A 22,806-nucleotide genomic window follows, 5' to 3' on the forward strand; every position below is an offset into this window, starting at 1 on the left:
GTGTGTTATTTTGCCAGAGGGCTATTGTCAGTCTCAAAGTACTTTAAGTGCTGTCTGAAAGGCTCACCTCAGGGCAAAAAACATCCCTTTACTACCATAGCTTGTCTTCTATATCAGGCACGCAAAGCAGACACTCAGCTGTGGTTCTTGGATCTAGCATGCAATGATTCTGTTCACCACAATATCAAACATCCCTTTAGAATATCAGAACTCACACACTGTCGATATTTTACACCTTTACAACAAGTTTAAATATTTATATAACTAAATAAAAGAAGCTCCAAATGATACTTGGATGGCAGGTTGCCTACTTTGAGTTCTTTTTTCATCAATAGCTTAGATATAGTCTAGATATGAAAGAACAAAGTACATTTAAATCGTGATTGTTCCTGATTCCTATTGTCCTGTATCTGCGAGCTTGACGTGAAAGTAGTGCACTTATAACATTTTCTTTTCTTCTTTAATAATTCCCACATTTTAAAGATACAGATAAATGTATTTTTCTTGCATTCCTAGCTATAAATGCTTATTTTACTTCTTTTACTGCTGACTGAAGTCCAGAGTGGATGAGAACTCTCAGCAACAGCTAACTGATAGGCTTGATGTGTAATTAATGGTCTGACACAGGCTAATGAAGCTAATGACGCTAACTGCGCTAGCATATGGGAGCCCCATGGGGATCCACACTTGGCACTCTAATTTAGATAAATGACGCCCCAGGTTATGCTGGGCTATTTGCATTTCATTCGGTGAAGGCCATAGAAAAAGAGGGGATTAAACAGGGGATGGATGAGAGAGATCACAGAAAAGGTGTTAAGGGTTGGAAAAATGGGGACATGGAGGTGTTTATTCCAGTGAAGGTGCATGTATGTGTATGCTCTTGCCATATAAAGGGACTGAACGCTGAGTGGGCTAATGGCAAAAACAGTTTTTGCAGTGTGTGTGAGAGAGAAATAGAGAGAGAGGGCAAAAGAGCACACCACTTAGCCACAACAGTGCCTAATATTCTGAATGACTGCGTCATGCAACCAAAACGTCTGTGACACATTTGGGTGTGAACACTATACTTTTAGAACTTCAGATTAGGGTCGTGAGGCAGGACCTGCAGAGATGAGATGTAGTCTAGCGCAACATCTTTGTTCTCAAGTTAGTCTTTAACTATTTGATGATGGGGAGGTCCAAATTGTGCAGCTGGGAGAGATCGGTGCCATTCATGACAAATTTTGCATAAGTGGTAGTTATCAAAGTAACAAAAACATAAACGCCTAAAACCAAGATTAGCCAGCAGATGACTGCATTGCAATGAAATGATTGGTGTTGTCAAAATTTCACTGTATTTGCTCAACAGATAGAAAGTCTCAAGAATAAAGTCGGGATTATATTTTTGGATTGCATCATTTGTAGTATATGAGACATCAAGTGTCAAATCTATGTTGAAACCAAGACATAAAATACTTCTTCAAAGAGCTTAATTAGATTTACAAAAGTTTTAATAGCTTCACTCTAACTAGTCCCTTAGGGATTTTGCGTATTCACAGTCAGTAATTCATGAAGACACTTCAGATGACTGTCACCAGTTTTACATTTTTAAGACAAAGATGGACTAAAATGTGTCCTATTTAAGTGCTGCCCATGTTTTCTCTTGCTGAGCATGGATCCAGTGATGAGCACCTGAAAATACAGCAGAGACTGTAGAATTCTCATTATGTGAGTGTGCTGCTGAAATAAGTGCATTAGGTAAGTTGAGTTCAAAAGTCTCTAAATAACAATTCAGAGTATAAAGGGAATGAAAAGTTAAAAAAAAAGTTTTAATTAAGGCCTCTATGTTTTTATGTACCACAAAATATAGGTTTCTGCTGCTCATATATTCTCATATAACGCTGAAAGCAAGATCAAGTATATGAGCAATAGATCCTTGTCGCTGTTTGTTGTCCAGTGTCAGTCACTGAACCCGTTTTGGTCCCTTTACAACTCATCTGGTGTTCTGTTCTGGTGTTTACAGGCAGTTGATTTAATTTCACTCCTGTAGTGCTCCCCACAGCGATCACAAGTGCCAGATGTTTGTTACATTTAGAACTCTGGAATCGGTAGTGTCTGTGCTCGTCTTTGTATTAGCTTAAAAGAGTTAAAGAAGAATCAAGAATTAGTCAGTAGCAGTAAGGGCTGCTCTCTGAGACTCAGTTGAGTCCACCATAGTATAAACTGCTAGGTCCATAAATATTTGAACAACAACACAGTTTTTGCAGTTTTGGACAGCAAAGATATGATTGAATTGGATACCTTTAGCTTTTAGCTTTAATTCAAGGGTTTAACAAACAGTGCAAAGTGTTACAGTTACACATTTGCACTGTGAGTTAGTTTTGTAGCATTTGGATGAATCTCAGCAGAGAGTGTAGTCCTGCATACTTCAGTTTATATCTATTTTCAAGTTAATATATATTTTCAATTCAGTTTATGCTATTGATTTGACTGCTTTTATCACACAAGTGACACAGTTACAATGGCAGCTATATGTTCCCATGCCATAATATGATTGTTGGGGTTTCTTTCTAATATTGGAAAGTCTTTACCGTACAATATAAAGCACCTTGAGGTGACTTCCATAACTAGGAATGCGCTTTAGATGTTTTGATAAAGTCTCATCTTGACTGTTATTGTGTGCAACCAGTGGTTTGCACCTTGTAAACCTTTAATTACAGTCATGCTAAATGCAGTACTTTTTAAACCAATTAAATTAAAGTTGAAAGTTTCCTTCAGTCAGATCTTTTTTTGATATTTAAAAAAAAAATGTGTAAATGTCAAAATACTTACTTCCTATCTGTATGTGATTTACATAATAATTTTTATTCTGATCTTAAGTATAATTCATTTAAAATATCATTTGGTTTCAGAATTTTCAATCGCATTCTCGACAAGCTTAGTGTTCTATTGATGTTGCACTCATTACCTAACTGTAATTTGGACAAGGGCTTTACACTAGTCTGTTTTTCGATAGTCTTCTTTCCCACTCTCTATCAAAATACTAACAATTTAAACAAATTAATACCTGACAAAAACACATTTCCATGCTGGCAAATTTTAGATATTCATACATTTAAAATATTTATCATTTGCTTCTTTTTTGTTGTTAAATTAAGTCTTTACATTTGTGATCATCACAAAAAACATAGCGATGGACTGCTAATATCTGAAATGTAAAATGTTATTCAGTGTTGCCTGCGGTACTTTTGCATTAAATATCTGACTGTTCTGTTTTCCAAAATCCACCCACCACGGAACAAGAAAACTTGACCTTCAGCTGTAATGGGCTACATAACCTGTTGACTTGTGGGTAATGCAGTTTTTAATGGACTGGCTTGAACTTTTAGAGTCAGGAATATAGCAAGCATAACAGCATCCAAGAGAACCAAGAGAGAAAACAAAAAAGAAAACTGGTATTGAGAGGAAGAAATACAAAAACACCCTACCAGATAAGAATGTTTGGCTGTTATTGTTTTCCGTGTCTAACATCGTGAGACATGGCCTGTGGTATTCAGGAGATTTAATGCGGAGGAGAGAGTGAGGGATCCATAAAGCCTCTGCTCTCCTCCAACACCCCAGGGGAAGCCATCTTTAATTCATGAACACTATAAAAATAAAGGTTTTTCTCTGATGGCCCTGCAGCCTGTAACAAACTCTCACAGCTACATGGCACCGTGCAGATGTTAATGCTGTGGTTATGGATGGATACCGGCATGCGAGACCCAGGATATATTTTATGCAGAAATAAAGTCTACCTTTGGCTGTGCTGCTAAATGGATTCCAATATGCTTCATGTTGATTTTTTTTACTCTGCAGAGATAAGACAGACACATGAAGGCTAGACTTTGTGTAGTACCAAGCTAGCATAGCTGGCTAAAATAAAAGAAGTAGTTACACTTCTTAATCTTAGAGAGATCCTATCGAATGTAAACCAAGTTTCAAGACTTTTTTAACAAGCCCATATTGCAATTTATATGTAGCACATCAGTTTTGGTGTTGGATCCTGTCATAGCTGTGAATCTGAAAGTCTTTTAACAGTAGCAAAACATCTTACTAATTGTGTAATTAACTATTTCTGTTGCTATCTATAATGGTGTACTGTCATTTCATTCCTTAAAGTATTTTCCAGTTTGAATGTTACAGAATCTCCCCAACACTTGCCACAACTTGGGGGCAAATCGAGATAGAAGCTGGTACTAACTTCTGAATTCATAAGTCTCTGCAAATTAAAAGAAAAGGTGTATAGTTATCTACTGGAAAATCATATGGTATAATACAGTCTAGTACATATGGTACCAAAACATAAGACAGTCCGTGATATAAAAAACCCTACAGTAAACCCGGTGTGACCTGGGCCTCCCCATAATGACAGCTCACCACATAGAGATGTATATATGCCTTGTTCCAGTAGTCTTCTCATTAATACATCCTGGTTGCTTAGTGCCAATGTTGGGTGTTGCCTGAGCCGGTATGGCTTTAGATATGTATCTCTTACTCATGTTCCAAGTTGAGCTTGGGTAGCATGAAGGGCCAGTCAAAAGTGGTCACAGTAGTAATAGGACCATTAGGAGTTGTAACCTCAAAAATTGGAAGAGTTGCTCCAACAGATTTAAGGTGTAACATCAAAGGTCTCTGTCCAAGGTACAGCTCAGCTACTCTCGTGTGTGTGTCTGTGTGTATGTGTGTGTGTGTGTGTGTGTGTGTGTGTGTGTGTGGACGGGTATTAACATCTTCATGGGGACCAAAAATTGGTAGTTTACTATACTTGTGGGGACAATCAGCCCTCGTGGGGACCAAAATCCCGGTCCCCACGAGTTTGAAGGCATTTTTGAGACTCAAAATGTGGTTTTAGTGTCAGGGTTACAATTAGGTTATGGTTAGGTTTAGGGTCAGGGTCAGGGTTAGGCATTCATTTTTGATGGTTAGGGTTAGGGTAAGCGGCTAGGGAAAGCATTGTGTCAATGAGATGTCCCCACAAGGATATAAATACACACATGTGTGTGTGTGTGTGTGTGTGTGTGTGTGTGTGTGTGTGTTTGTGTGTGTTTAAGAAAACACTGAAAATACAGCAAGACTGACTACAGCATAGCAATATACTCCTGTTTTGTATGCTTTATGCTCTGCAAGTCTACTCAGATGGCATAAATATGTCAGAAAAAATTATTTACACATTTGATTTAGTTATGTGTAAATGACTTTATATCAACTAGACAGGCAATTTTTAAAATACTATTTTTCATGTCTTCTCAAACTGTTCTCTCCACTTTACTTCTCTTCACTGTCGTTGTTGTCTATCTTAATGTCGTGCCTATTTTTGACTCAAAATGTTTAAAGCAGTGAGGTAAATAAAAATGCAAATATATTTAAACACATTTGTAGGTATGCTTAAAAAGTCACCATTGCCAAACAGTGTTGCCCTGAGAAGGCAGAAAAAAACACAATTCTAAACAGACAAAATGAAGAAAACTTAAAAGGGACAGTCTCTACACAGACCTTGCACGCACACACAGACAAACGCACACACATTGTTTTATTTATAGTTTATGTCATATCATTTTAATACATTTTTAAGGCAAATAATCTTCCCTTCATCTTACACCATGTACTCCTGTGACAAGTGTCAAAAAAGTGTTTTCTTCAAATGCTGCTTGACCATTTCTGTTTTGTTTTAATCATTTCTAAAAGCATTAACTAGACATTTGGCTTAAGAAAATTTCTGTTGCCTAAGGCCAATGCTCTGCAGAAGAGGGTTAATGTTGAACATTGAATTCATTGCTTATTATACTGATGCACTTTGTAGAATTCATGGTCAGATTAAATTATATTAACAGTATTCTCTCCCTTAACCTTTAGTCACATAAGTGTGAAAAATTATATCAGCAATATTATCTGGAGTTTGTAAGGATGTGGCTGTATTTTGCTTTGCAAGCTGTGACATGAATTTTAACCTTAAAACTGTACGAAATCCACAATGATATGGATAAATAATAGATGACCCATTAGAATGATGATATGTTGCAAATCGAAAATATAACCAAATGCAACCCTTGTTAGAAGTTTAGAGTGTAAAAGGTTTACATTGGGACATTAAAGGCTCCTTTCACTTATGCTTCCAAAGTTAAGGTAAATGCATGGCATGAAGTAAAATGCCATTCTACCAAAAAAGAAAAAAAGAAAAAAGATTGTTATTTTTTTTCTAAATACTGACTTAAACCAGACAGTCCCATGTATCTGTTAGCAAATAAGCCTGCATTTTAGCACTCCCACTCATGCAAGGACCTCATTTGCTACCAACCACCACAGAATGTGAACAGAGTCTTAATGGAGATGCTTGATTATTCCATTACACTGCTGTTTGCTTTTCTTATTTGTCCCCAGTGGTCTTACCCTTTCTTGCATTAACCTAGAACACTACTGGGACACACATCAGGGTAGAAATTATTTTAAAATTTGTGTGTATTGTACAGTATTCGTGGATGTGAAAGTATACAGTGAATGGCAACTTTGAGTTTTTTTTTAATGCATGATTTATGTGAAAAAAATGAATAATTTGTGGTCTGTGCTTCTCTGTGGCAGGGAGAGGGAAATCCATGATTGACAGCATACTTCCTGCTCTGTAAGTACGGCAGCTGACAAGGTCGTGTCAAATGAAATGATTGGTGAGGAGAAGTGTTTGGGAAAATATTCTTTCTTTCTCTCTCACTCTTTGTCTCTGCCCTGATCACACTAAGTGTATTCAGCTGTGTCTAGAGCAAACTGGTGATGCAGTAATTTATGAATGAGAGGCGAATAGTAGTGAAAGGTAGCAGATACAGCAGATGGCTTGTCAATCTGCTTAGAGCTGAAAGACAAAAGATGAATGACAACTTTGTTCCTCAAGCCTGCATTTGCCCTGCTATATAAATAGTAATCTTACACAAATATCTGTGCAAGTATTTCATATCAGAAGAACAATTTGATGAGGGTCTTTGTCCCAGCATACCAGTGCTATTGTTCTACACCTCTTCAAAGCAACAGATCTGTCTCATTATGGAGCGCTCGCTCTGAAGGTCAAAGAGTAGCTTTTGCATCAGGCGTTTCATTTGCTATGCAGAATTTGTTCTTGGTTTGACTCTGAAATTGATTGCTATTAAAAAGCCTACTTTAAATTGTAATTGCACATAACAGAGCCATTTAAGACTCATTGAACAAACTACGTAATTGTTTTGGACTGTTTTCTCCCTCACTATGGCTGCTCAACGTTTTTTTTTATGTCTTAGCATATTTGCCTAAAATTTGTTGCTATAAAATTGATCTACTAAAACATCTACTACTTCTACTTCACCAATGTAAATTATATAATATAAACAACGCACAATTGAAACTAGCAGTGAAACTAGCACTAGTGAAAATTTTAAATAAATTCCTAAAATATGAAAAGACAAACGATAAAATGAGGTGCTAGATATTATACACAACACTGTAACCAAGGAACTTGTTAATGCTAGTCAGTCACAGCAGCTTTAAAGTAAGTTAGCCTAGTTGTAAGCAGAACAATAAACCTTGTCTACAGCTAGTAATGTACAGCTAGACATTGCAAACTTGCATCAAATTCACCAGAAGTGGAATATCCAGCAAAATGTTCAGAGATTTATTTTTCCTCAATGAGCTAAGCACTATTCCATTGAATAGAACTAAGTTTGAGAAGTTTTTCCATTTAAATGCTGATGTGTCATAGCTATTGCACTCAAGTCATTGCTCAGCAAAAAGCATAGCTTATAATCCTTCCTAAGTTACATTTTTTTAATGTCAATCTCTAATTGGATTTTTTTCTCAAATTTAACTGCAGATCATCCCTGAAATTATTGTTGGTTTCTAAAACTACAATTTAATGTAAAGGTCTGATATAATGACAATTATCAAATAAATAAATGATAAATGTATGAAGTTAGTGTCAAGAGTTGAATGCTGCACTTTTCCTGTAGGCTTTGAATTTTATATGAACTTTTTACTGCACAAATGCTTTTAATTTGTTAGAGAAATGTAGCTGCTATGCCTACATCCTCTGAAATGATGTGTCTGTCACCTCAATTAAGATCAAGTCAGAAAAGGCATACAGATGGCAATACACTGGCACTGTCAAATGTTGTTACACTTTGAAATGAAGCCGTGAGCTCAAAGAGCAACATTTTGTTTTACTTCTCAAAGCATAACGAGCCTTAAAAATTCTGTGACGCGTTCAGGCAAACCCACGGGCAAAAGTTGCCCCCTCGCTACATCATTTATTGAAAAAGAGCTTTAAAGTGTGGTGATGTTTTGGTTACAGCTGGGAGACGGCATCTAACTCGAACTGACAAAGAGTGGAGTGGGTGTTGGATGAAGAGCAATAATTATCTTGATTTAGACTTAAAGTGAAATTTTTGTGGATTGCTACTCAGGTGTGACACCAACAGTTTGCTGATTGTGTACTTAAAACTCCACCGGAATAATGATGATTGAATAAAACATGATTACATTAATTACTTTTGATTAATTTTGATAATTGGAAATTAAATTAGAATGTCAGTTTAATTCAAGGGTTACTTTTGATTAACAGGCATATTCCGTATTTAAGGAATTATTGGTATTACAGTTTGTCAGGATTTCTCATTTTAACTTTCAGGAACTTTAAAGACAGCAGTGGTTAGCATTGCACATTTCTAAGAATAAAATTAACAGAAAAAAACAATGTGTCTTTGTGTGGATTGGAGAAATCAAGAAGCCTTCAGTAAATCAAATAATTAATTTTAAGACAAATACTGGGAAGAGTGAAATAAATTGCCAACTTAATGCTAAATTAAGTGACACCATGTTTAATACAACTTTGGATTAAGATGTACAGGAAAAGTTGAAAATCACTCAATAATTGACATGAACAGCAACAATCAATCAACATCAATTTGTGATGTCAATGATGCTGGTAAAGTTATCCAGATTTTTGCTTTTCCTAATGTCAATATCCCCAGTCAATAGAAAGATAGTAAAAACAGATGGTTATTTGTCCATTTATTTATACTTTTTGTCTTTTCTGTCCATGGAATTCAGTCTGAAGTACATATATGGAAACTTAAGATATACTGAACATCTTTTAACATACATTTTCAGTAACATATATATATATATATATATATATATATATTTATATATATATATATATATATATATATATATATATATATATATATATATATATATATATATATATATATAAAATCTGTGGATGTCACATGAAAAATCGATACGAAAAATGCAACAAGTTAAATTACATGTACAAAAAAAGATAAAAAAGAGTGAGAATCTTATAACTCCTGCAGTGATAGGTATCAAGTGAAAGCCACTGCAGTGTGTGTGAGGCTGTAACAGAAGGTCAGCAGTTAAATGAACTTTTGTTCCATTTTACTGAGAGGAGCCTTCATCTGCATTGAGCTAGAAGTAATGAAAGTGTGGTAGAGCATTGAAGATTGATGCCAAGGAACTCCCAGACCTCTTTCCTCTGCTTTTTACCCTCTCTTATTCATCTATAAACACTCTGTTCTTTCCTTGCTTCCCGTTTTCAACTATGTTTCTTTGTATCTCTGCCACTGCTTTTGTACCATTTTCACTGTATCCGTCTTCTCTCTTCTCTAAAACTCTTCATGTAATTGTCACACTGACACGTCTCCTCTCTATCTAAATCCGGCTTTGTAATCAGTAAAACAGAAACCGATGCAGTGTCTAAACAGGGACAATTCAGATCTGTAATCGATTCACAGCTCCTCTGAGCTAGAAACAATAAAATCACAATCATTATTATAACCAACAATTGTTGTGTTCTTTTGTTATTTTGGTATTTAGTGCAATAATTGCCTTTGCTAATAAAAAGAAACAATCACAAACAAAGAAAGGAAAAAAAACACAAAATATACTATGTTCTTTATATGTTTGTTGATTTACTTGTAGTTATTATTGGCATTGTTAATACTGACTGTTATACTATATATATGTAGTCATATGTCTGGTGACGATAAACATAGCAGTCAATCACAGAGGCTTATCTTGTATATATACTGTATATTGCATTGTAAAACTTGAAAAATAAATACAAAAGATTTTATTTGTTGGGATGTTTGTTAAGATGAGGTCAAACGTCATCTGGTTTTATCTCTGTGAGTAGCATCTTGCATCCTTAGCATGGTTTTAACTCACACTGGGCACATTTCTGATGTTTGTTCTGTGCATATTTTTTCCTTTTTTTTCCTGACTCCGACTTCCTGCCCCTTTTTAATTTGTTCTCTTCAGCTTGATAAAATTGCGTACAGAAAGAGGTCCAGCATCATTGTTTAGCAACACTGAGTGGGGAACCCCTTCTGGGACACATCCACACCCAATGTTTGTCTGGAACAACTCTTGAAAGGGGGTTAAAGTAACCACAATTGTAAGCCCATTCAATTGCTAATAATAATTTTAAAAGTAAATGGCCTAGTGTAATAAATACTTAAGGACAAGTAACATTACAGTATAAAAAGGCTTAAGATAAGTACAATTACACAAACAATGACTGTAGTAATGAGAATAGTTGTAACTTATTCGTAACCACGTTACTTGCTATTTCAAACCCGCATCACTGACTTTTATGTTAACATGATTTTCTTTTTGTGTCCTTTCTTCTTTCGTTTTTTTTTTTTAACCAGTTAACATTGAATAAACTGCCAAGTATGAAGTGGTCAATGCACACAGAATAAGGGCCAGTAAGTTTGACAGCCAGTCTGATGCTGTTCTGTATTTATTTTCTCACTCTCTCTCTCTCTCTCTGTCCCTCTCTCTTATTTTTTTTTATCTTACCACAAGCGGTTATTGATTGGGCAGTTCATTTGCCCATTCATGGTGGACTTTGATGGAATAGCGTATAAAAAGCACTGTTAAACTTGATGACATGCTGAGACACTAGCTGGGAGATTTTATAAACCTGATCTTCACTCAGATAACACAGACACATACACAAACAGACACGCAGTCTATGCATGCATGTGATACCAGCCACACTGAGATTTAATGATGCTGTTAAGGAGCTGTATTGAACCCAGAGTTGGTTTTACTGGCCAAAACACAACCAACACGTATACTATCCTACAGTCTCGACAAATTCTGCATGCACAAACACAAACTTGCACACACATACACACACACACTTACATCTACTTAGATTCACTACTTAACTTGCCTTAACAGCTTGTAACTGGCCTTCTCTCTGTCATTTTAATGTGTATAAATGAATCGCAGCCCCCTGTGGTGCTTTTACTCTTCATAATTGTGTGCTGAGAGGCTCTGGTCAGTCACTTAGCCCAAGTAGCTTTTAACCACATTTATCAAATTTTATTCTTTGTCCCACACGAATGTAACATCCATTACCTTAAGTCAAATGAGGCAGTTTTAATCCGACCCAGGTGGTGGACTTTCATTTCACACTGCCTGGCTTACTTCCAAATAAGTCTCAGTAGACACTGCGTATGTCAACATATGCAATATGCTATCATTGTCTAAAATGGACTGCTCTAAGGATCTGCTAACTTTTTTGGTCATTAAAAGTTGTTGCACCCATTATATATGTTTTTCCCTTTTTATTTTTACTTTCAGATAACGAGAGGAGATGATGCTTTTAAGGAAAGATGATCTATTATGCTCTATTTCAGCTGAAGCAAGTGATTTATAGCTCACATTCATAGTGATATTAAATATAAGAAAAGGCAAAGAATTGAAAGTCCTGTGATCTCAATAACAAATAACATGGAAACATTTGCACCCAGGGTTGTACAAGGATTTTAATGTTTCCTTCATGAAACAATTTTATAGTATCAGAAACATTTATTAGAAATTTGAAACTTGTGTTATTACATAAACATAAAATCATTTTAAATTATTTGCATGTGTGTTCCAGGTAAGATAATGGCATATAGGAAGGTGTGTGATGCCCAGGGTGGTCCGCTGGTCGGTGAGGTTCTGCACTGCTCTGGAGGTCTAGACCTTGACTGGGATCTGGACAAGGAAGAGCTGCAGGAACCGGGGCCAAGCATGGACCGCATGCAGATGCAACATATAGACTGCCAGAGATCAGGTGAGGTTTGATTTCATTTCATTTGCAATTCCCTATAACACTTTGTGCTTGATAAGATATCTGCTAATGGTTTCAAAACCTTATAAGTACCCTAAAGCAAAACTTGAGTTTCTAAGCTTTGAATGTCTCTGTTTAAGTTGTGCCTGAAGTTCTGTATAAGCAAAAGCTTTCTATCCTATGCCTTCTGAAGCAAGTAGGCTAATCAGTTTAACGACTGAAAACCAAATATTGATTATTTTGTCTGTTTTCTCCTAATTACAGTAAAAGGTTAGAAAGAATTAGAAAGTTATAACCCAATCCAATCTGCCTGTGGTTAAAAAAGACTGAGTTTCAAATTATTTTCAGTATGATTGGCTTTATTATTGCCTGAGATTAATTCCATGATGATGTGCTAATATGCTCACAATGGTTATTTATTTGACATTAGTTCAGCATGTTAGCATTTACCTCCCTAAACTGAGTTTGATGCAATGTTATGGTTTTGGCAGAGAAAACTAACTAACTAACTAACTAACAAAAGTATTGAACCCTTTTAATCTCATGACTGATTGATTAATTGATACTTTTATTATTTGAACATGTAAATATAACTAAAATAGTAATTCGTAACTATATACAAGTCTACACACTCATAAAACAATTTTACAAACCAAAACGAGCTACATTTTTACATCGGCCTATCAACCCTGTGATTAAGACCCCACTAAATATATGTGCCTTGTAAAAATGATCTCTTTATATTTGTTTTGTAAACTGAGTTGTGTTTGAAATTATATCCATGTAACGAATACTCTAAGGAGCTTGGAAAGAAAAGTGTCTGGATTTCTTTGAGTTTCTTGAAGATGTTTCACCTCTCATCCGAGAAGCTTCTGCAGTTCTAGGGTCAAATGGTGGAGAGTCTCAGATTTAAGCCCTGTGGGAGTATCCCCCACGAGGTACAATGGACCACCTAATGATCCTCTACCTAATCAGATGAGCCAAGGTGTGAAAACGGGTGTAGGTCACAATCGGCCAAAGTTCCGGGTGAGCTCATTGTGAAACCTAGCCCCACCCTATCATGTGATTTCCTGAGGTCAGATGGCCCAGGATGTGAGTGAGCGTTAAGGCATCTGGGAAGGGACCTCAAAACGGGATTATAGATGGCAGACAGTTGATGTCGTAAGCCACCGCCTCTGTTCAAAGATGGTCATTCACAGTGGACATAGATGGCTTCTTTCACTCCTCTTTCAAACCATCTGTCTTCTCTGTCCAAAATGTGAACATTGGCATCCTCGAAAGAGTGACCTTTATCCTTTAGATGTGGATGGACAGCCAAGTCTTGTCCTGTGGAGGTGGCTCTTCTATGTTGTGCCATGCGTTTATGAAGTGTAACAAATACCTTAATGAATACTTTCAGCTTGGGTTACTCTCGCCTTGATCAACATAAATGAAGACAAGGCTTCATTAGAATACAATTATACTGCTCCATCACAGAGGGACACATTTTCTATGTTCGTGCTGTTTATTGTTTTTAAACTTATGAAGTTATGTAGCGTTGTACTTTTTTTTAACTTCATCTTTACAATTGTTCCACACACAAACTCCTGTGACAGTAATGCTGTAATGTTGACTTTAATTGTGTTCAATGCTATAATTTCAGGGTGTTCAGACCCTGGTCCTGACCCTGACCCTGAACTGATGGAACCCATCCAGCCCTCTGTATCAGTTTCACCACATGGACGATTTGAACGACTTCAAGAAGATCCCAACTACATCTCCCATTTCACCAGGGCTCCTGGACATAAAGGGCAAAGACGACTGCACTGTTTCCTAGTCAAGTAATTCAAGGATCACTGTACCTGCCCATACTCACCTTTGTAGAATTTTGTTTCACTTTAGAACTTAGATCATATTGACAGTTTATGCATTGCAATGATGTAACAGATGATAACGATAATAAATATATATATATATATATATATATATATATATATAATAAAGATATAGTACTTTAAATACGGGAACAAATAAGACTGGAAAATAGAACCATGAAACTATAAAATAAATATGGTGTAATTTCACAATGGATGCCATTGCGTTTCTCGGTTATTACAACATACTGTTGCTCTATAGCCTGCCTTTGACAAAGGTTTGCAATAGCATTATGATAAAAAAAACAAAAAAAACAAAAACAAATAAGCAATTAAAGAGTAGCAATGCAGTTTTGGAGTGAGTTGAATTTTAACCCATGCAGGTTTTATTATCGTTTAATCTTTGTGGACAAAGAATTCGGCATTCAGGGCCTTCATTTGCTAGAAGGTAATGAAAACACTGGTCCAGGAAACATTTTTTTCCTCTTGTCTAACTTATGAGATCAATCTTTGCATTACTCCATAAAAAAACACTGTCCATTTCCCTAACCCTTAAAAAAGTGTCAACCACTTCTTAGTTTCCGTGTCCATTCAAACAAACTGAAATCATCTGCAAAAAAAACTGAAGAGCCTTTGGAACGCAAATAACAGCATAATTGGAACCATAATGTAATTACTGATTTTAGTAGAGTAATGCATTGTTACATTACTGCGTTACTGATAAATGTAATGTCATTATAGTAATCTTATTGCATCTTTGGTATCTGTTACACCCAACACTGATGACATTTATCTGTTTTTATTATATGACTCTTGCCATTCGTGTCTATACCAATGAATATTTGTTCCCCGCATATAAATTGAATTGAAAGTGGAACTAAAAAAGTCCTTGCCCTTTGTCCTCTCACTGCTGACGCTAAACATCATCTAATCTGAATGTTTCACTGAATCTACTTCTTCCTCTCTCCTTCTTTCATGTCTAATTATTACATACTGTATCTATATTACCCTACTCAGTGCCATTACGAGAAAGTTTGGGAATGGTCTCTGTGTTCTTAGACGTTCTGTAATTGACAGTACCTGCTAGAATGCCTTTTGAATATTAAACTTTACATTATGTGCAAGCATTGTTTTACTTTTAAGACTCTCAACTTAGTTAGATGACTCTATTGATCTGTATTTCCTCAAGACAACAGCAAGTTTATGAGGAGTACTTATGACTAGAGTGTTCAGTTGTTACTTCGTTCGTAATAAATGTTTGGTGGTTTTGAAATAAACAAGCTGCCAAATAAGACTGAATTGGATGTACAAATAAACCATTGTTTCAACTCATTTAGGGACTTACAGGGGGGTGTGAGCAATGCACTTTTCTCCAAATTGTGTTTCCAACTTCTTCATCTAATCTTCAATGTCAGAAGCACATATTACCATACACATATATCCAAATGTGTTTTTTAAATCAAGAAGAGAATAAGTCTTAGAAAGTGTACTACAACAAGAATTTCAGCAATATAGTTAATATGATTAAAAGCAAGAAGAAGTCTGCGTTATAAAGGACTGACTTGGGTTGCAGGACTGATCGAGTCCGGCATATGCAAAATACAGGCTGTTTAATGTTGTTAAATAGTCAGCACTGATTTTTTAAATTTGTTTATTGATGAACAAAAAATCATTCTCAGCGTTTAAAAAAATAATCAAAAAAAAATCCACTTTATATTGGCATGTATGTAGGTGTAGATCTCAATTTAGTGTATGGATATTCTACAGCAGTTCTTTACCTAGGTCTTAGATAGATTAAGAAGGGTAAACTAATTATCTGGATAATAAATAATATATGAAGCCAAAACCAAATATGCATCAGATAGGCTGTAAACATCAGATAACACCTTAAGCAGCTGCAAGCTTTGGTTGTCTTTAGAAATTAAGGTATTTACATTTTGTAAATATAACAGATTTTTTTCAGTAAGACTCAGGGATAGGCCAAGATCAAAAGGATATATACATTCCTAGCGAAAGCCAGATGATACTGATGATATCATTATACAATATATATCTAATACATCTTAATAGCATCTTTGATTCCTTATATAATGGAATAACTTTAGCATTAATATGTGATTGCTCCCTTCTCTTCTTTGTAGATACTTCCTGGCAGGGGTGGCTCTTTTTGTCCTTGGTGCCCTGATTGGTTGGTTTACTCACACATCTACTATCAAAACACCTGTTCTGCCACCCGATAGCTCCGACCTGCTGGAGGAGTTGTTAAAAGGAATTACTGCTGACAAGATAGATGCCCTTCAAAGGTAAGCCCCCACTTTCAAAATTTACATTGCCCTTCTCGAATTAAATGCCTTTCTTTGGAACCACTCTTTCAAAAACACTATTCAGCTCAGTAAGGTTTAGGTACAGACTAATTGCGTTATCAATGGTGTTATCATAAAGGGAAAAAAATAAGGTTATGATGGAGTAGGGCTGAATTATTTTTTAAAAGTAGTAACAGAGGTGGACAGAGAGGAAGTCTCTGTCTACCCGTCTGAGGGCTCCTAAGTTCACTATTATTTTCACTTGTTACCTTCTAGCCAGACACTGATCTATTTATAGCCAAAGAAGAAAGAAAAGATCCAGAGATAGCAGAAAGAGAGAAAGGGGAGAAAATGAGAGATAAAAAGTAGCAGGTAACAAATCTTTTTTCTTTTTTAATTTATTTATTTTTCTAACACTGATACAAACCTCCATCAACCTGAACGTTGTTTTCTCCAAGCCAAAGGATCACGGGATGCCTGGGTGTATGTGTCTGTGTGAGATAACAGGCTTTGCCACTGAACTGAAACAATCATGTCACCATGGTTTCTCTCTGAGTTTTCCATGCTTTTTATAATTTATTTTCTCACATTTATATTTCAGGGTGCCAGAAACACCCCCATCCAACCTTCCATAACCACCAAAGCTACCCACACACACACTTACACACTACATCTCTACCATCTGTGTGAATGATGAAGTTTTTCTCCATCGCAGTTATCAGTGAATTTAAATGGTTATTTGTTGCTCCTGTCAGTCCTTCATGGAAGAGTTTGTCATTTATTATAACTAAGAACATCAACACATATGACTAATGTTTTAGATAGGTGAAACATGCAATTAGAGGAGTGGTCTGCAATAGAAAATGGTGCTAAAATAGAATGTACATACGTCATTGTCTTTGTAGACATTATAGACACCCAGCTTTGTGAACACAATAACTCGAGAACAGGACCACATAGGATTTTCAAATTGGTAATATTACTAATAGCATCTGATAAAAATGTCAAAGAAGTTTGAATTTTGGCTACCATTACCTCATGGTAAGGTCAAGTTTTCTGAAAACTGAATCCGATAACTCAAGAAGGAAGTCACCTAGGACATACCCTAGCTGCATCATCTAGAAAGATGAGAGGTAGCACTAGCGGCAGCAAGTTTTTGGGGGTTTTTTTTGTGACAAACAACCCTAAAACTAGCCCTCACATATCAAATCCTGTCAGTTTCCATTAAGGATATATTTAGGCTTTCTTTAATAATGGGAAAAACAGTTTGTTGGGATGCTGTGAAAAAAATCAGAATGCAGTTTAAAACAAAAGAAAGAAGGCAGAAAGAATTATCTATATGAAATATTACAAGGGTAAGGTAAAGGTGGCAAAGCTAAACACAATTCATGCAAATTTTATTATGTAGTTCCAATGTACAGCACTTTGCATCAGCTGTGGTTGTTTTAAAGTGCTTTATAAATAAAGATGATGATGATGATGATTGCAATTTTAGAAATAGTGATGCATGTGTGGTAAATGATTTGATTCCTTTATAGCGCTTTTGTACTCTCCCAGAGCGCTTTATACAACATTCACCCATTCACACCAGCGCTTTTTCCCACCTAAGCTTAAGTGCTTTCTATCTAACATTCACACACATTCATACTCAGATTGATGCATCAGAGAGAAAGTTGAGGTTAGTATCTTGCCCAAGGATATTTGGCATGTAGACTGGAGCAGCCATGTACTGAACCACCAACCTTCTGATTAGATTACCTGCTCTACCGCCTGAGCTACAGATGGGGCAATCGCGGCTAAAGAGTTGGCAGTTCGTCTTGTAATCGGACGGTTGCTGGTTTGACCCCCGGCTCCGACAGTCTCGGTCGTTGTGTCCTTGGGCAAGACACTTAACCCGTTGCTGGTGGTGGTCAGAGGGCCCGGTGGCGCCAGTGTCCGGCAGCCTCGCCTCTGTCAGTGCGCCCCAGGGCAGCTGTGGCTACAATGTAGCTTGCCATCACCAGTGTGTGAATGTGTGTGTGAATGGGTGGATGGCTGTATGTAGTGTAAAGCGCTTTGGGGTCCATAGGGACTAAGTAAAGTGCTATACAAACACAGGCCATTTTACAGATACCCCTGTATCAATAGTATATGTATGAATAAAAGCAGACCTCAACATAGAACAACAGAAACTTTTGTAGACAAACAGCAGGTCCCTGTGCCATCATCCCTCTTTCTCTGGTTCAAATTTGCAAATACATCAGGACTTTTCCCTGGATCCAGTCCAATAGATGTGGTTAGCCACAAATAAATGATAAATTGTTGTAGCAAATATTCTTAATAATTTTCTCTTGTTTCTCTATAATGTTACTTCAACAATCCTTCACATTTACATTCACAACTTCAAGGCTATTATTGAAAAAGCTTCACAGTTAAAGGTGAAATGTGATCATTACTACACTTTGAAGGGGGCAGTATGTAGTTTTATATTGCCATTCATTGAAACTGATGGCATTTAGGGTTTCTCCAGTCATCTCTGTCATCAATTACGATAATGATTCTATATTCACAATCATATTTTATGATAAAAATCTGTTATTTATGGACTCTTTACATATAGGTAGATACTTTAGGTATCTATAGTTTGGTTCAGTGGATATTCCCATATTTGCTTAACCTAGAGTCTGATCATTCTTTTTTGACTATTTACTTTATAAGGCACAGAAAACTGTGAATATCTGACTTTGTGTTGAGTCTGGGATAGCAAAACTAAGACAGCAACAGACAAAGCAAAAGAGACACATGAAAGGACTTCTGAAGACAGAGAAAGATGTAAGAGGAAAAAGGGGAGTCTAAGGAGATGATGGCAGAAGGGGAGCGTATTTAAACAGCTTTGCTTGACTAGACAGGGGAAATATCTTCGTGTGAATTAATTGCTGTTTGGTTTGCAGGATTCTCCCACATTGAGTGATTATTACATTTGCATGAATAGCTCCCATATTCAACAAATAACAATCAGTGTACATATTGTTTGGAATTGTGACTGTCTTTGCACAAACTAATTAAGTCTCCTTTTGTTTATTATATAATATTTCCATCTTTGGCCTTGTTTCTTAGCAAAATAGGGGTGTCACAGCAGAACAGAACAGACTTTTTTTTCCAAGCTTGTCACTGTAGAAAGTTTATGCAACCAATTCTTTTTCAATTTACACTTCAAAGAGGTGTGTAAGCAAGCAGAGCTACTTTGAGAGAAAATGGATTAAGTTCAAATCCTTAGAAGATGGGCTCTCACTGCTAGTATCTTTGCCTGTCTAATACTTATCTCTCTCCTGCTAATTATACTCCTGTAATAAATTTTTGAGCTATATGGAAGTACATTTTTTGGTTGTTGCTTTTCTGCATACAGGTTTGCACATATCTCAAATGTGAACAACTGCCTGTGGTTTTTAAGGTTTTAGAGATTTTAGGAGTAAATCCTGACACACTTTTTTACGACTGCAATCACTGCAGATTCCGGTTTGGTGATATGATCAGATGGCAAATCTTTATCTAGCTGATTTAGTCTTATCTAGATGATATAGATCTTGCTGTGCTAGCACCAGAACAAGCAGTAGCATACATCACAAGCTATTAACCCAAAAATGAATTAAAAAAAAAAAAGCTTAAAAGTGGACTTTTAAGCTTTGTGGAAAACTGCAATTTTAGATAACTAGCTAGCAGATGATGGCTGTTAAAACAGTGAATCTGTCTCTATTTAGCTCCATCTACTATTTTGTGTGAGTTTCTTTGCAAATTGCCTATCCCTTGACTAAGTCGGTCAATTATTATTTTTTGTACATTTTGTGTGATGTTTTGCATGCTAATGACCAATGCAGAAATTTGAACTTTCTGTGGTCATAGTTCAAATGTCTTGATCATGGAGAAAGCCGCTGAAAGTGAAATGAATATGGGTGTCCTTCATAAGATTACTCAGTAAAATGTCTGGCTTATGGCTTTCTTAAATTATTTTCTTTTATTTTTTATGGAGTGTGAGCAGTGCTAGATACTTATCACTGATTTAGAGCTGACCAAGTCCTCACTATTTGTAACTCTAATGTATCTACTACCTGTTCATGTAGTAATGAAAAGTTTATCTAAGTAACTGCCAATTGGACCAGCTATTTTTTTTTTTTTTTTACCTCTAACCACTTGAATGTCTCTAAACGTCATTAACTTTTTATGGGCATGAAGTCACCACATTGCTGTGAAGTGCTTCCAGTGTTGACACGGCTTCACAACTTATGAGGCCGTAAATCTTTTTAGGATTTAACCAAAATCTCACAGAGCAAGCACTTCCCTTACCAAAGCCAATGCCCATTTTTGCACTTTCTTTAGAAAAACAACCCCTCATCTTCAGCTGCCTGTAATAACTGCCTCTAAATAAGAAAATTTAGATGAGCTTGTTTGTGTGTAGCAGACATGCTTTAGATGGGTGTTTCGTGTACAGTCATGATCCTGCTGTGTTGCAGTGTGACCCATCATCTATAGGTTCTCATCCATCTTGACATCACTGCAGCTCATTTCACTGATTACTTCATCTCCTCATTAAAGTTGAGTTAATCACTGAAATCAGTTGCTTTAGTGACTGATTGCAGAGACTCTCTGGCCATGATAGCACAGTAACCTTTCTATATTGATGGAATTACAATTAAGCTTTTTTACAACATTTTTACTCTTTATAATTATGTGTATGCGCACGAGTCCACATTTGAATTGATGATTGTAGGCAGAACTGAGGAGATTGTGCTACCAGAATAGAATTTTGCAGACATTGAGGACAGCTACAAGTACCTTGGAATCCCATAGGGAAATGGGAACCATAAAAAGGCCAGTAAGAAAACCAGAACCACCAAATATCTGCAGAGTGAGTCAAGGCCTGAGAAGTCAGCTGATTCCCATTCAGTAGTGCCTAGGGCAATCAGCACCTGGTCATCATATACCCTGCTGGACTAATCAGTTGGCCAAAGGAGGAGGTGGATGCCACTGACACCAAGACAAGAAAGCTCCTTACCATGCATGGCATGTCGCACTGGCAGACTTAAGAAGTGGCTGATATCAAGAAATCCTACCAATGGCTGGACTGAAAGACAGCACAGAGGCGCTAATCATCGCAGCACAGGAACAAGCTCTAAGGACAAGTTCAGTAGAGGGTGAGGTCTACCACACCAGGCAGGACCCCAATACAGGCTGTGCAAAGATGCCCCTGAGCCAATCCAGCACATAACAGCAGGGTGCAAGATGGTAGCAGGCAGGGGATACATGGAACGCCACAACCAAGTGGCCGGTGTTGTATACAGAAACATCTGTGCCTGGAAGTACCAAGGTGAAAATGGGATACATCCCTAGGGTGGTTGAGAATGACAAAGCTTATGGTTTCTGAAAATCTATGTTGTTTTAAGTCATATTCACACAGACATATAGAATATTCCAAGTAATATTCCATGTCAAAAGACGTGGAAGCTGTTGTGGCTGAGCGCATGTGTGTGTGCAGTATGCTAACTTGAAATGCAGCCCTTGTCAAAATAACACTGAGCAACATGACAGCCATATCAATAACACTGTGTTTGGTGTTTCCAATAACATCAGACTGTGAATGGTAAATATGAAGTAGAATAAATGAATACAAATCCACAGCATAAGTAAGACATTATATAATTTGCAGTAGTTCCATTTAGATTATTCCAATGTTCAGTGCCAGGGTTTTGTGTTGAAATATAGACATATTTTATTTTCATGAATGTGATTTCTTGCTCATATAAAGCAATCAAGGGAAGCACAGAGGAGGAAAATACAGTAAGAGGGGAATGAAGGAAACAAATGAAGATGGAAAGGGTAAGCAGTCAACAGAGTGTGAATAAAAAGAGAGGGAAAGAAAAAAGAGGCCATATTTGACAATGACACAAAAACATTGTGTTGATATAGTCTAACATGGCGATGTTTGTTGAAAAAAACACGAGAACAAGAAATAAGTTTAAAGGTACTTCAGATAATCTTTTTTTTAAATTTCTTCATGTAAATTTTTAACGATGATAAATGTGTGACAATAGGGAAGGAGACATTTTTTAAGTCATTTTTTCAATAAAATAAACTTATTTTCCTGATATGGAGATGAATGAATGATTATACAGGGATAAAAATATGAGATAAATGGACTTAATGTATTCCTATGCCACAACTACTTCTTACAATCATGAAGAAATATTCTATATTCTAATGGCAATCAAGTGAATGGGAGAATAAAGGGAAATGTTTAAATTGCATTGAGATCCACTTGGGTTGCTGTGGGGCCCAGAAACTAAAATTAGCTGTGCTGCTTTAAAACCAAGGTTGAGAATAGATTTAATATATGTATTAACATTTATTTGTTTTACACATATTTAAATACACATATTTACTGCCTTGCTTCACATTCACTCTACTTGCACTTCTGTCCAGAAGGTATGGCATCTCAGTATTCAGTATCAGTATCTCAATACAGTATTACAGTATTGTCTGTAGTCCAGAG

General features: G+C 36.4%; 1 protein-coding gene across 1 annotated transcript in view; it reads left to right on the forward strand.

The window, feature by feature from the left end:
- The first annotated feature begins 11,961 nt into the window (after positions 1-11,961).
- LOC134621242 (inactive N-acetylated-alpha-linked acidic dipeptidase-like protein 2) overlaps positions 11,962-22,806 on the forward strand; it is a 272,732-nt gene continuing 261,887 nt past the window's right edge. The window contains exons 1-3 of the mRNA XM_063467671.1: positions 11,962-12,130; positions 13,770-13,947; positions 16,122-16,283. Of these exons, the coding sequence (XP_063323741.1) occupies positions 11,962-12,130; positions 13,770-13,947; positions 16,122-16,283 (509 nt within the window). The remainder of the gene's footprint in view (positions 12,131-13,769; positions 13,948-16,121; positions 16,284-22,806) is intronic.

Source organism: Pelmatolapia mariae, linkage group LG23, assembly GCF_036321145.2.
Source record: "Pelmatolapia mariae isolate MD_Pm_ZW linkage group LG23, Pm_UMD_F_2, whole genome shotgun sequence".
In the NCBI taxonomy this organism is placed as follows: Eukaryota; Metazoa; Chordata; class Actinopteri; order Cichliformes; family Cichlidae; genus Pelmatolapia; species Pelmatolapia mariae.